Here is a 14841-nt window from a genome sequence, read left to right as displayed (position 1 = left end):
GGGGAGTGGCCGCCGCTGGCGTGGCGAGGCGGTGGATGCTAGGATTTTGAATTTTTGGAGCTCCAATGGATTCCGGTCTTCGAGAAGGAGTTGACGGTGGTGGCTGCCCGACGGTGGTGAAGGTTCGGCCGGTGGCAAAGAGACCGGATATCCGGTGGGCAATGGTGGTGGAAGAAGAAGGGCGGGGTTGAAGGCCGGTGACTGAGTGATGGGTAGGCGGGCGGTGGGTGGGCGGGCGGCGAGGTAGCCGCTAGCTGGGGAGGAGGATGAGGGGCGGCCGAAGACAACGGCTGGACGAGAAAGAAGAAGAAGAAGAATATTACTTGGGCCTGCTGGGCCTTAAAGATAATTAGCTAACAGAAGTTAGACAGAAACCTCGCGTTTCATCCCTAGACAATGAAACCGTACGTCTGGACTCCTCGAACTCACGATACCGGACAATGAAACCGTACGTCTGGACTCCTCGAACTCACGATACCGGACATATAACCTCTCGAACTCACGATACCGGACACAAAACCTCCTTGACTGTTTTCTCTCAGTGATTTTTCTCCTTTTCTTTTATGTTTATTTTGGCTAAATTTTTGAAAAATTATAGTAAATGAAGAAGTTATAAAATGAAAATTCCAATTTTATTGGACTGCACATGAGTAAACCTATGCAGTGAACATATGATATGATATAATTTAATAAAAAATTATTATAATTTTAGATATATATTAATTTATAGCTACAGTTTCTTCTGTGGTCCAATTATGGTGAAATTTTTATGGTAGCATAATTATTATATGTCTGAGTTGTAGTAAAAATTTCATATGCTCATTATTATGTATGTTTGAGCAACTGAAAAGTCTCTTATAGCTTGGAATTAAACTCCTGAATCTGTAACTCAGGCATGTCTATTCTCAGATCTCTCGCCTGCGACTCCCACGCACTCGTCGCCCATCCGTCTGGGATGAGAATGCCGCATCCTCCTGCATTCTCGGTTCGTCGTGCCCAGACCGGCGCCTGCGGGATGCGGCACGCTCGCACTTGGACGCATGCCAAGTTCCCGTGCGTTCGACACCGACTCGTGTTTTGTAGCATGCCTTCCTGGTTCTATCCGCTGCCGGCCCGGCGGCCCCCACACGGCGTAAAGCCATGCGGAAGCAGCGGCGCTTGCCAGGCACCCGGCCCGGCAGGCGGCGGCAGGTCCGCCGCAGGTGCCCCACGCCCACTCGCCCACGCGAGCCCTCGGCGGCCGGGCGGCGGGCCAGCCACCCGCCTGACGCAACGCCCACTGTGCCGTCGCAATAATCGAGCGCGTGACGCCTCCGCGCCCCAGCACTCTAGCAGTGAAAGGATCACGGCGAAAACCTCCTGAGACCTGGGCAGCACGAGCTGAGGGCCCCCACGCCGCGCGCCTCCGTCACTGTCACTCCTCCCGTCGCTTTCCTCTCTCTCACACGCACTCTCAACTCTCTCGTCGTCTCGTCGCCATCGGTGCCGCGACGCGGGAAACCGAGCCACGGCCCACGGGGAAGCGAAGTGAGCAGGCCAGGCACCCCCTCGCCTCGCGCGCTCGCCCGCCCTCCCGCCTCCCGGGATGGCGGCCGCCGGCGCGCCGTTCTCAATCCGGTACTGCGTTGCGTTGCTCCGGTGGCCCAGCCGCATTGCGCCGCCAACCAATGACGGCGCTGCTGCTGCTGCTGATGCGCGTGCCTGACCTCACCTCCTGCCTTGTTTTTCGTTTCGCCGCTGCGGCGGATGCAGGGAATACGCGGCGCGGGCGCGGACGGAGGGCGGGGGTTGGCCGTTCCGCGGGGGCGCGGGGGCGCTGCCGCCGGTGAAGGTGCGGCGGTTCAGGTGGTGGGAGGACGTGGCGGCGGCGGCGGTGGAGGACGAGGAGGGGGAGGTGGAGAGGAGGATGGCGGCCAAGCGACGGAAGCGCTCCGTCGCCGAGCTCTTCGCCGCCGTGCCGAGGGTGGCACGGGGCCAGGGGTGCGGGAAGGGGAAGGCCGCCAAGAGGAAGCTAGACGGGAAGGGGAGCGGGAAGGATAAGGTGATGCTTGCTGTCAGGGTTAAGGCGAGCAATGGGAGCAAGAAGAAGAAGAAGAAGGCGCCCCCAACCGGGATCGATGTGAGAGAAAAGGTAGCACATTGCATCGATTTGCTTTGCATTTCTTGGGTCCCGACCCGGGCACAATAGAATGCTTGTCGCTTATCATTCGAAGCGGATCTTATTGTTCAGCTGACGATGGACAGCTTGCCAGCTCCTTGAGAGTTCATAGTATGCTACTAGTGGGGTTCTGGACAGTTAGTTATATGCAGTGGCTACTAGAAGAGTAATTGCGCAGACAGTAGAAAATGGGTCCGCCATTAATCACTTGATGAGAAGCTCTTACTGAGGTTTCACTGCCAAAACTTATGGGTTTGAAGTGGATTTTCTCTTTGAAACTATTCTTCCTTTTTTTCTACTCTTGTTTTCATCCATTCCTGCTTTTGGTGAATTGCTGCTGACCAGCCAAAATGTAGGTGTGTGCTTTATCTTCATTAGATAGTAGGTAGATCAAATAACATAACAACTATTGCAAGGGTATAATTTGTGGATGTATAGCAATCAGATGTAACTGAAACTACAACTGTTGGCTGTTTCCGGTTTTTTGTTGTAAGCAGCTTAGGTGTGAGAAAATTTTCCCAGCACCTTCTAGCTGCACTTGGAATTTCTGGTTACTTGTCTTGTTTTCCCTTTAGTCTTCACCTGTGGTGTCTACTGGTCTCATGTGTATTATCACCCTTCATCATTGATTTTCCTGTGGTTTGAGTTAGACTGTTTTATTCAAAGCTATATTTCCTATGCTTTATTCATGCCTGCTGAATGTTATAGATACACTTGTGCATGCATAAGATTTTGCAAAGTGCTGACATAGTTTGGTTGACTGACTGGGAATACTCACAGTCGACACAATACCTCTAATGTTCCCGAGTAATGTGGCTATATACTGTATAGAACGGTGAAAGTAATAGAAGCCTCCACTTTCTTGATAGGTCTAAATGATACCTAGAAATACACTATGGACTAGAAATTGTCTAGTTAATGTTTCTCGTATACTTCAAGAGATGTGATACATGTGTTTTTTCTCATTTTCAGGAGAAAAGCAGTGGAGTAAAAGCTACCTCAATTAGCGTTTATCAGTTGTTTCAACATTCCATAAGAAAGAAGAAGCCCAAGAATTCTCTTAGCAAGAAAAAGGGAAGTCAAGAGGTTTCGGTTTTACTGGGCAGAAAAAGTAAGAAGGGAAACAGAAAGTCAGTTTTGGAAAGACACAAAAAGGATATAACAAACAGTATTCAAGCTCAAAGCATTTGTAAGAAGCAGTCAAAAGCAGGGTTCAGCACAGTACTGGATAACACAGATATTAGGTGTAACTCGAGTTCTTACAAATCAAAGCATGTTACCTTTTCTGATGGCACTGAGGTATTCAGATGGACTGCCCATCTGCCTGAAGTTAACACAGAGCAACGACAATCAGTACAGACATCCCAGCGATCCACTCGGGAAGGTCATGATCACCGCAATACAGATAAGCCACAGTTGGTCTGTCAACAAGCAGATGCTATATCAGGTGCTGTGGAGAATACCAGCTCTTTATCTGAAAATGTAGTATCAGCTGGTGTTCACCATGCTGTCCCACTCACCAAACCGAAAGATAGGACTATATTGGGCACTTCAGTGGATCTGAATCACTGCATTGAAACTTCTAACAGCAGTAATTGTCTGAACTCCATTAGTTTGGCATGCTTATCCCGTAAGGTGCCCTTTCAAAACTTCAACGGTGTGAACTCTCATCTAGACAGCGATGATGGCTTAAGTTCTGATGTTGAGTGTCTTGGAGAACGAAACCATATGGTATCACAAGCATCATACGCTCCTGCTAGTTTGACAGCCAAGGCGATATCAGGTGATAGGAGTCCAGAGTCACAACCTTCCAGTTCTTGTTTACGTGAAAAGAGCAGAAGCACATTGCAGGAGAGGTCGGTTGCTAATTATCACTTGGGCACAGTTCATCCTGAGCTTCTTAGATCTGGTAAAGACGTGATGAGAAGCATAAGCTCTTCAATAGGATCACATAAACCAGCAGGTGGACAAGGCAAGGATTGTGTATCAGCAGGCAGGAACATGCACTTTGGTGATGACTATCTTGGCCTTCCTATTAATTCACGAGGTGAATTCGTTAAGGTTCATCCTGGTGGCACCCCTAATTCTGTTGACATTTTTAAGAGGCAGTACATGGGGGAGAGTTCTTTGGGTCCCTCAGCTATCCCAACCGTTTTCACTCCTAGTACTGGCATCGATCATGACGATCTGAGACCCAACCATCATGCTCGACAAATTTATTCAGTAGATCAGTCTGTGTTTCATGCAGATACTCGTTTTACTCCGGCAGCCTCAACAGCGTATGGGTTGGATTTCAGACAGTTGCCAAGTTCTGAAAGAGCAAAAATTCATTACTATAGAATTCCCAGCAACAAGTATCCATGCACCAACCAACAGGAGCTTTCGGTGGAATGTTTTTGCTCTGGATGCATAATGCATCATAATACACAGCAGCGGCTACATGGGATGCAAAGCCTTTGGCTAAGCCAGAACAGTGGACAGAACACCCAACACAATGCTGAAACAACAATGCGCCTTATGGGGAAAACAGTTACACTTGGAACTAGCGCCATACAATGTAGAGATCTGGATAACGAAACTCCACGTTCCAGTAAAAAAACCCGAGCTGAAGATCAGTTCTTTCAGGGAACACGGCTTAACTTTTTTCCACAACTGTTCCATGGAGGAGCGGTCGATCCCCCTTCTGCATGTAGGATTTCAGATGGAGAGAGACAGTCCACTGGAAACCCATCACATTTTTCTTTTGTTCCAGCAGCTGTACCAAGTTTTGTGCTTGATACTAGTAGTTTCAGAACAAATAGTTACAACCAGCAACCTGAACTAGTAACAGCAAATAATCGGTATGCTCGTTCAGGGGGCTGGTGCAATGAAAGTGAGATAGGACATCGTCAGCCAGTTATGGCAAAGCAAGTTCAGAGTAACGCTGAAGACACGCTATCTGGTTCTATGCACCGCAGGCACACTCAGACTCTTGCACCGGAGTCATCTTTAAATAGAAGGAACGACGTCAGAGACTTCATGGAACAAAGACAGGTGCCTAGTTATCTTCCTCAACAGTTTAACAGAATGACACAGAGGCGCCCAGTATCATCGTTTGCGTCAAGTTATCCTGTTCAGAATGCTACTGGTTTGGCAACTCGAACAAAATTCACCTCCCTCCGACCATTGCCCCCTTCGGTCATTCCTTCCCAAGCTTGCAACGCTGATTATGCACCGCCTCATGGATCTATTACCACCTTTCGCCCACCAGTTCCAGTTCCCTATCCAGTGAGCAATCCTCGTGCTCCTGGCAATGGGATATTTGAGGACCAGAGCATGAGATGGACTATGATGGGATCAAATCCTGAGGGATTGGAAGATACCAGGAGTAAATTTAAGAGACCTGCAGAAAAGGATGACGTGTTCCTGACATTGCCAAAGAAACCTTGCACAGCTGCTGTGAAGGAGCTAAACATGTTATCATTCCCAGGAAAGGGTTTGGAGTTCCGTGGATACAGAACAGATTCACAAGCCCGAGACGCGCCTATCTGTGCCGGCGACGACCCTGAAGCAGATCTCCGACTTGGAAACAGAGAATTACATGCCACATGGTCATCTCCTGCCAATGCGCACAGGCCTCTGAAGCTGAAACCTGGAGCGAAGCATGTAGTGCAGCCGAGTGCGGGCGGCGTGTACCAAGAAAGTCCCTGGCCTGTGCATCCAGTCACACCATTACTGGCCCCGGAGAAGGACGCTTGTACACTAGGTACGTCGTCCTAGACGCGAGGCGCCCAGAAGTTCTAATGGGTCTTGGCTGTAAGTGAAGTACCTGTATAAATTTGGGGGTGGCATGCCACGAGGCAGGCGACTTCGTTCATACTCTGCCCAGACCTGAACATTCAGTGATCTTGGTTGGAAGCTGCTGGTTTGGCGTGAGGGCCATTTTCGTGAAGCATTGCCGTGTTGCTGCAAAGTGCAACCCTTGAGTTTTGCTTCACTTTTTGCCGAACCAAAAGCGAACCTTCTCCAGCATGCTCTTGCAGCAGAGCAATAATCTGTGCTCTGTGGCATGGCATCATCGTACTGAGCTGCCCGGTCACGTCCCTGGTCGTGCCGGGTGCCGCCGCAACGGGGGCGCCGGTGGCCGTTGCGGAGGGAGGAGGGCCTCTGGGGACGGAGCGGTCTCGGCGGCGGCGGATCGGAGGTCGGAGCGGCACGTACCGGCGGTGAGGCGGATCTGCAGGGGCCTGTCCGTCGAGGCGACGGCCCAACCCCAACCCGCCAAGGCGGCGGCCATGCCGCCCGTGGACGCGCCTCGCACGATCGCACGAGCTTCTTGCCGGTACAGTACAGCCGTGTCCCGGGCACATGTCGAGCTGTCGCGCTGTCGTTTTCGCGCGTCACGAGCCGGTCTCGAAATTTCCCCAAGTGAATGCTGCCCGCGGGCTTGTGAACGTTCGTTCCCAATGATGCAAGTAGCCAAGTACAACTGATGCTTACTCCAAACCGTACATGGTTTCCAAAATGGCAAGATGCCAAGCTGCTGCTTAGTTACACACTTTGAAAATGATGCCATAAAATTGCAGTTCAGACTCAGTATCGCCTATATGTTGTGCACCCAAGAAGAACCCTTTTGGGTCACGCCCACACGATGGTATATCTGTCACACACAATTCACAGGTCCAAGAAACCGAAGCCTATGATACGCTCTGCTGACGCGGCCGCCCCGCAGCTCTAGAGCCTTGCGAGTGTCCGGATGTCGACGGGGTGGACGTCGGAGGCGAGCCTGGCGCTGTAGGTCCTCTGGCCGACGAGGACGTTGGCCGCCTCCGTCGGGTGGAAGGCGTCCCAGAAGAGGTACTCGTGGCGGTTGGCGCAGGGCATCTGGAACGGGAGGCACGTCACCTGCCCGTTGTTCCTGCCCACCCCGCAGCACCCGGCGTTGGTGACCCGGAGCCCGTGCGCGCCGGGGGTGCGGAGGATGTCCTCGAAGATGCCGTACACGTTGACGTAGGTGAAGTGCGCGCCGGGGAGCGCGTTGAAGCGGTCGACGAGGCCGACGAGCCGCCGGTTGAAGATCCGGACGGCGGCGTTGATCTCCTCGACGCAGGCGACGCCGCTGGGGCTCCGCTGCGCCAGCTCGTTGGGGCTGCACCCGACCTGCCCCACGCCGATCAGCGCCACCTTCCGGGCGCCGTAGCTGTACATGGCCTGCAGAAGCCGCGCGTAGTCGGCGGCCAGCGTGTCGGCGTACTGCTCCGGGGTGTAGCGGCTGCCCGTGCTGTAGAAGGCCGGCATGAAGTAGTTGTTCAGGTAGTCGTTGCTGCCCATGCCCACCGTGAAGATGCACCGGCTCAGGTGCGTCGCCGCCGAGTCCTCGTCGCCCAGGATGCTCACCAGCTCCTGCACCGCCGACTGGTAGTTCTGCACCTGCCCGCTGAAGCTGATCCGACCGCCCTGTTTGCGTTCCATTTTTTTTATTTCTCGTCAGTTCACGCTCGATCGGGAACAATGCATGCGTACGCACGCACGCACGCACGCGGTAAGAATCTATCTGAAGCTTAGCGATGCCGTGCGTATTTATACCAGCTGCTGGCCGGTCTCCTCCCGGATGCCGGCGGCGGCGGAGGCGAAGTTGACGCCGGTGAGGAGCTGCTGGCTGCTTGCACCGGCGAACGGGGGGATGTAATCGTCGAAGCCCAGAAGCTTGGCTGCACGGGCCGGGCGGGGACGCGAAGAGTAAATAAGCAAGTACTTGATGGGCGTACTACCCGTCACTAGTTAGCTACGGATCGGAGCACGGTTGCTGCCAGCCACGAGAACACATGGTGCGCCCAGCCTAGCGCTGCTTACCGAGGACGTCGACGGTGGTGAGCCCGTTGCTGAAGCGGCCGGAGGGCCCGCCGGCGAAGTCGATCCCGTAGGGCGGGTAGTTGGCCCGCGCCATCGACACGATGAAGTTGTTGTTGCCGTTGTCCACCAGCGAGTCCCCGAAGATGAAGTAGCACGGCACCTGCGGCGCCGCCCCGGCCGGCCGCGCCGCCGCGCCGAGCACGGCCAGGATTGCCGCCGCGGCCATCTGCCACGCGCGCCGCCCCATTCCTCTCCTCACTGAACTGTGGTAGGCGGCAGCGCGAGCTTGGCAGCAGCTGGTTGGATTCGCGACGAGATCGATCGACGGCGACGCATCGCAAAGCCGCGAGGCACGCCGGCTTTATACCACCACCCGGATCCTGCATGCCATCAATTACAATTGTTATTTTCGAGGAAATTCGATCGTTTTTCATTTGCCCCCAGTGGTCCCGGATTTGTGTGATTGGACAGGGTGGAGATTAGCTGGGCCTTTTCAAGTCCCTCGTTAGGTCCGGGCTGTGGGCCCGCATTTATTTCCGCGCGGTTGTGCGCACACGGGCGGACTGGGTGGCATTGGGCCGGCCGGGTTAGCCAGTGTGAAGCGCACTCGAGTCTCCAGCACAGGAGCTTGCTCTCGCTGAATTCACACTTCACACTGAAGATCAGATCAGAAGGAGATGCCGAAGCAATGCAGGTGGCGGTTTCAAGTTACACCGAGATTTTGACGCCGTACCGTGACCGGTTGAACCCCACTGGCAAATTACTGGGCCGTAGTGTACGGGCAGTCGATGGCGGACGGTACTGCGTGCCGTACGGCGCGTAGCTGTACCAACAGCTGTGCAGTACATCCCCGATCGGACAGCGGGGACGGCAGCAGGACGTCCGGTACCCCCTTGCGTACAGGCATGGAGGAGCTGAGCCCGGCCCAGCCCAGGTACAGCCGTACAGGCCCCCTTTTCAGTTCAACTGAACTTGACGGCACTTTACCACAGTAACGCGGCGCACACACCGCCAGAACTCCTGAGACCTGAATGCTGCTCGGTGCCGAGGTCGCTCGTCGGTCCAGCCAGGTTTCACCGCTATTAACTCGCCGACATTTCGTCCCGCGATCTTACCCGCGGGGATCGACCGATCCATCTCCCACACACACACGCGTGTCCGGGCCTAGCTAGCCTCCTCAGACATCAATCATCGGCGCCGGCATGCAATCGCGTGGGCTTCCGGCCCGGCCGACAGACAGACTGTGAACGCGGCGCTCGGGAGCTCTGGAAAAAGGTGGCGCGACGAAACGGGAGGGGACGGGACCGATCGTTCGTCTCGTCGATCTGGCAAGGAAACCCCCGCTGCCATGGCCGGGATCGACGTACGCACGCCGGCGTCCAGGACACTGCACATGCGCTGCGGTTGCCGAATCTGGCCGCCACCGCCGCGTGGGCACGGCGACGACGCTCCCGGCCGGCGATCGAGCTCCCCACCCTAGCTGGCCCCTAGCCCGTAGAGCTAGCTTCCCGCTTCGTTCCCCACGTCAGGTTGACAGGTTCTGTGTTCTGACCTGCCATTAGCTGATGCACAGCAGCGGGAATTCAATGCGCCGCCCTTGTAGAGAGATCGCCTCCCTCGTTCGTTTCCACTGCAGCGGAGTGATGGCGAGGCCGGGGCTTGACGGGCAAGGAGTAACGCTCGACAGGGTTCGATGCCCGAGTAACCGACGGCAATGGGAGCTAGTCCATCCCGATTGACAGCCAGCAGGCCGTGTGGCCTCCAAACTCGGTAGTAGTCAGTACACCGATGGGTCCTTCTGGTGATAAGGTGATGATGGTGTGCACCGGCACCGACGTGCCATCTGAAGAGGTGGTGGTACCACAGTCTTATAGAATGCTTATATTACCGGTCTAATGGTGCGGTTAGTATCGACTACAGCAGCTGGTACTGTCTAGAGCGTCCGGTTCTAAACGTGCCACCTAAAAAAGATGAAAAAAATCGATCACCCCCGGGAGGTCCACACACGCATCACAAGTCACCCTACCTCACAAGTCATGTGAATTTTTCACGCATAAATGCACGGGTGTGGCCGCGAGAATTCGAACCCACAACCTCATGCGTAGCTTACTATCCCACCTACCCATCACTCAATTGTAGAAGATGCTTTTTTTTTAAATAATTCGTGGAGGATCGTTTAGTAGTAGGCTAAAATACCACCCAGTAGTAAAAGGTGATATTTAAAAGATGATATTTAGTACCGGTTGGTGTTTTGGTTCAGTACTGAAATGATTTCGAAAATGGTTTCGAAAGCTTAGAGACAGTACTAAAAATAGCTTTACACTATCTTTGGTACCGGAAAAAAAATGACCGGTACTAACTTTATGTGACGAAAGGTCGTTTCTCTAGTTGTGTACGAAGAATTATTAGCCTGGTTGATAGTTCGTCGCAGCAAAATGATGAGCGTGTAATTTGAAGCGGTGGGAGCGGTAGTTTTCTGTTTTCCTCTGGGGAGCAGGAAGGAGCTGCTGTGCACACGAGCACAAGTGCACAACTGCAAATGCAGACAGGGGGCCGTCACAGGGCTCCTATGTATCTTCCATGAGATGGAAACTCAAGGCATCGCACAGCCCACGAAGCCCAGCAGCACACGGCCCATCAGATAACAGCAGGAGAAGCGCATGCGTGCAAACCCAGGGTCCGTTTGGTTGAGCTGTGGAGTCCTGAGAATCTGATTTCTGCTGTTAGCTGTGGAAAATCAGCTGTGAGCTGTCGGCTATGGGAAAGCTGAAAGGCGTTTAGCTGAAACTGCTGCCAGCTGTGGATTTTTGGTACAATTGTCTGTTATACCCCTATTATGTCCCTGAGTTTAGTTTTAATGTTCATATGTATTCATTAGCAGTGAAGTATTAATATATATTCTTATTAATTAAAATAAGGTATATTTAATAATATATTTTAAAAATAGTTAATAAAATAAATGTACCCATATAATTAGTTCAATTAGAGAATGCTATTATATAGTTAATATAAAATATAGATAGTTGACAATATAATTAATTAGTTCACGCAGTTTCACATGAAAGATACAAAGTGGACTACAATCATGATTATATAACCAAAGCATTCGCTATGTTGTCACGAATGGTATTCATGGAAATCTCATTCTCCTCCTCAAGAACAACATCATCATCTTGAACTTGAACTACTTGTTGCCCTTCATTACCATCCTCGTCCTCATCCACAGGCATGTAGTCTTCATTTTCATCACATTTCTCAAAATCATCATCTCTTAGTGCACTATCACGAATGAAATTGTGCAATGCCATGCAAGCGATAATGATCTGCGCTTGTATTTCAGGTGAGAAACTTGGTAATTTTTTCAATATGCGCCACTTTTGTTTAAGGACACCAAATGCACGCTCAATGACATTACGGAGTGATGAATGTAAGTAATTGAACATCTCATACTTCCCTTGTGGTGCACGATGCCTACGAAGATGAAACTCCGGAAGATGGTACGTGCTACCTTTGTATGGAGCTAGGTATCCGGTACGGTTCGGATAACCGGAATTCACTAGATTATACTTGCCTATAAAATTGATAAACAACATGTTAGTATATACTAGACATATAAAAAATCTAAAATGCATATGAAACTAGCATCAATACCTGCAGGTGGCTTTGGAAATCGATGACCAAAGTTTGTCAAAGCATGATTGAGAATTCTAGTATCATGTGCAGATCCTGGCCAACTAGCAACCACAAAGGTAAATCCATTCATAATCCTGGATTGTCAAAATCCAAAATCTAATCCAAACGGGGCCTTAAACATCTATAGATTGGAGTCATGCCATAATACAATCATCACATCAATTCTGATGTCAACTAATGAGGTTAGCTCAAAAGTAGGCCCACAAAAATGTGAGTCGTAAGTAAGCTCAAGACATTTGAAAGTGGACACTCCCACACCATTTTTCCAGAGCCACCTGGTACAGGTTGGACATCTACAAAAACTCATCCACAGGAAAAGCCGCCCCTCACCATACCCAGTCAACTCACTGGTTACTATGCTTTAGCTGCAATGTGCCATGATTTGATTTTGATAAACAATCAGCATCCACCAAACCACCCAGAGAACTGCTTATTCAGTTATCCTTGAGCCAAGCAAACAAACATTAATGGACGGAATGTACACACTCGAAGGACAGAATCCAACAAGCACTGTCAGGCCATGGAGGCACGACTACAAGCCAGCTAATTATGGGGATAATAGCAGAATATGAACTACAATGCCAAGCACAATTCAACAAAACTAGCGGTCCCCCAACCATATCACCCACAAATCAGAAAAGTTGATTTTAGCATCAAAATCCAAGGGCAGCAGGATTCTATAGAGTTCTGTAGCTTCGCAAACAATCCAAATCAATGCTTACAGAAGTACCAAAACTACAAAGCCGCCCAACCAACCTATGTTTCTGCACATATACAACAACGCAGAACAAAATCACCCCTCTGGAAGGAGTCGCATACGCAACTTATTCCAATCGGAAGCAACGCAAACACCCGAAATACAGAGAATTTACATGGCACCACTAGACAAGGCCATGAAAAAAAAACAAGCATCCACAAGCTTTCGATTACGAGGCAATCACGACACGCGCTAGAACGAACGAGGAAGGATGCACCTACCTTCAAATCTCACGCATCAGGGGAGCACGATCGAGCCGAGCGGGCCGGATCTCATACAAATGTACCGAGACAGCCACAGAATCGATTACCTTGCGAAGACGAGCTTCCCGATTGGTGTCGCTGGAGACGCTCGGCGAGCGGGGAGAGGCCGGGGCGGCGGGGCAGGGGGGTCGGGGCGGCGGGGCAGAGGGGGCGGGGCGGCGGGGCAGGGGGCGCGGGGCGGGGCGACCGGGGAGAGGCCGGGGCGGCGGGGCAGGGGGGCGGGGCGAGCGGGGAGAGGCCGGGGCGGCGGAGCATGGGGGTCGGGGCGGCGGGGCAGGGGGGGCGGGGCGGCGGGGAACCCTAGCTGCGCTGAGGCACGGGAACGAGCTCGGGAAGAAAGAAACGCGAACCGGTACGCACATAGGCGGTGGCATCGCGGGTAATTTCACCCGAAACGCAGTGAAATCGGGGTCTGGGGCGATTCTCGCTGTCAACTAGCGAACGCGGGTGCGTTACGAAAATCATTGCGCCTGTGCAATCCGTTTGGTTCGGATTTTCGCGTTCTAGACGCGAATCGGCCGCACAACGCCCAACCAAAGGGACCCGCAGAAAGCTATGGAGCTTTGCGTTTTAGACCCCGTTTGGCTGCAGATGTTAATAGGTTGAAGTGCTAAACTTTAGCACTAGCTTATTTAAACAGAAATATTAATAAAATACTAATAGGTTAAAGTACATAAATATTAATATATGCTAAAATTTAGCATTTAACTTTTAACTTCTCCAAACATACCTATGTTTCGTTTCGTTTTTTCTACCCTGAGGTTTATAATATTATATTCGGCATTTTGTCAAACTAAATCCATATTTTTAAAATAAATGAATTCAACACATAAAAGATAAATTCAACATTTTTTAAAAAATGGAAAAGTATATTACAAATGTTGAATGGTATATTTTGAAATATTGAAATGTTAAAATAAAAAAATTGAAATAACATATTGGATCTCATATTGTTGCATTAATTCCAAAGAATACTATGATTCAAACGGATTTCAAATTGGGTGCATGGTTCGAGAGAAAAGATCCTTTAAAATTTGAAGTTTGTTTAGCATCCCATCCGCCTCCCTCCTCTCCTATGGCGACACCTGTCCCTCCACCCATGCAGCGGTGCGCCTGCTCCGCAAGGAGCTTTCCGGTTCGGATCACTCTCGCAGTCTCACTCGTTGATATAAGGCAGCCCGAACAAATAGTGGAAGATGTCTAGACTCAAATCTTCCGGAAGATGTACAGGAATTCCGGTCACGGGGCAGCTCGAGTTTGTTCCATGCCTGGGCTGTCTGGCCCAGTCCACCGAGTCTATCTCGAGAAGCCCAATGATCCGTTTTTCAATTGATAGGCTGTCCGGCCTTGTTCGCTAATTTATTGCTACTAGGCCTCCGCACCATCAGGTGGACTCCGTCACTTTCACCACGACGGTCACACGGTCCATTCACGATGCTCTCTCAGAAACAAATCATCTTTATAAAGATATAAACAAAAAGAATCCCAGCCGCCCAAAGGTGGGAGAGAGAATGGAAGACACGATCCAAGCAGATCCGAACAAAATATTTGGCACGATCCGCATTACGCACGTTTCCTATGTGGTGGCTTCCGGATACGTCAAGAGAGAGAGAGAGAGAGTGAGAGAGAGATTGATGTCGAGCCCATGAAATGTGGCCCATACGTAATTCCGTACCCACTAATCGTTTCCTTTTGTTCAGTGGACTGCAGGCCCACGCGCGACTTCCTTCCTTCCTTCCACCGACCGACGCGTACGTCGTAGACCCACGGCCACCACGTGCTCCTGCAGTCCTGCACCTCTCTCCCTCTCGGGCCGGGCGATTTCCCTCCCACTGCCACTCTGCCAGTCTCCCCCGCCTGCTGGCGAGCAAAGCTGTAGCCCGGGCGGCGCCTAGCAGCAACGTGACCTGCCGCCCGACAGCCCGGAGACCACACGACGGCTACGCTATATTTCCCGGAGGACAGTGCCGGCCGGTCAGCTAGCCGTGCCAGTGAGACGCGCAGCGCGCGCTCGCTTGCCACCCAGCCACACGCGGCGCCGCCGCGCCAGGCAGTGCTCGCGCGCTGGGTCGCACGAGGCCTTTCCGGACGTCAAAGCCGCCGCCGTCGCCGTCGCCGTCGCCATCGCCTCGCGGTTC

At 51.8% G+C, this 14841-nt stretch overlaps 2 protein-coding genes across 2 annotated transcripts; one reads left to right on the top strand and one right to left on the bottom strand.

Moving 5' to 3' along the window:
• The first annotated feature begins 1585 nt into the window (after window positions 1–1585).
• On the top strand, window positions 1586–6110 carry LOC112885244. Its single transcript, XM_025950891.1, has 3 exons — window positions 1586–1617; window positions 1711–2131; window positions 3131–6110. Exons 1-3 carry the CDS (start codon window positions 1586–1588, stop codon window positions 5915–5917), a joined length of 3240 nt encoding a protein of 1079 aa, XP_025806676.1. The 3' UTR covers window positions 5918–6110.
• Window positions 6111–6368: 258 nt separating this feature from the next.
• LOC112885243 (GDSL esterase/lipase At5g45670-like) lies at window positions 6369–8237 on the bottom strand. The gene is made up of 3 exons (XM_025950890.1): window positions 7991–8237; window positions 7724–7848; window positions 6369–7594 (listed from the first exon to the last, which is right to left on the bottom strand). The coding sequence occupies exons 1-3, from the start codon at window positions 8235–8237 to the stop codon at window positions 6872–6874; spliced, it is 1095 nt and encodes a 364-aa protein (XP_025806675.1). The 3' UTR covers window positions 6369–6871.
• Window positions 8238–14841: the final 6604 nt, after the last annotated feature.

This window comes from Panicum hallii, chromosome 3 (genome assembly GCF_002211085.1).
Source record: "Panicum hallii strain FIL2 chromosome 3, PHallii_v3.1, whole genome shotgun sequence".
Taxonomy (NCBI): Eukaryota; Viridiplantae; Streptophyta; class Magnoliopsida; order Poales; family Poaceae; genus Panicum; species Panicum hallii.
The sequence above is the reverse complement of the archived record's forward strand: the minus strand, read 5'-3'. Positions and strand labels throughout refer to the sequence as shown.

What these genes read in the sequence shown, in the direction of transcription:
- LOC112885243 (XM_025950890.1), bottom strand. Translation starts at nt 8,237, where the DNA reads ATGGGGCGGCGCGCGTGGCAGATGGCCGCGGCGGCAATCCTGGCCGTG. An exon ending in CACCACCGTCGACGTCCTCG is followed by an intron (nt 7,849 to 7,990) that starts GTAAGCAGCGCT and finishes CGGCCCGTGCAG; the next exon opens with CCAAGCTTCTGGGCTTCGAC. An exon ending in AGGAGACCGGCCAGCAGCTG is followed by an intron (nt 7,595 to 7,723) that starts GTATAAATACGC and finishes GAACGCAAACAG; the next exon opens with GGCGGTCGGATCAGCTTCAG.
- LOC112885244 (XM_025950891.1), top strand. Translation starts at nt 1,586, where the DNA reads ATGGCGGCCGCCGGCGCGCCGTTCTCAATCCG. An exon ending in GGCGCGCCGTTCTCAATCCG is followed by an intron (nt 1,618 to 1,710) that starts GTACTGCGTTGC and finishes TGCCTGACCTCA; the next exon opens with CCTCCTGCCTTGTTTTTCGT. An exon ending in GGATCGATGTGAGAGAAAAG is followed by an intron (nt 2,132 to 3,130) that starts GTAGCACATTGC and finishes TCTCATTTTCAG; the next exon opens with GAGAAAAGCAGTGGAGTAAA.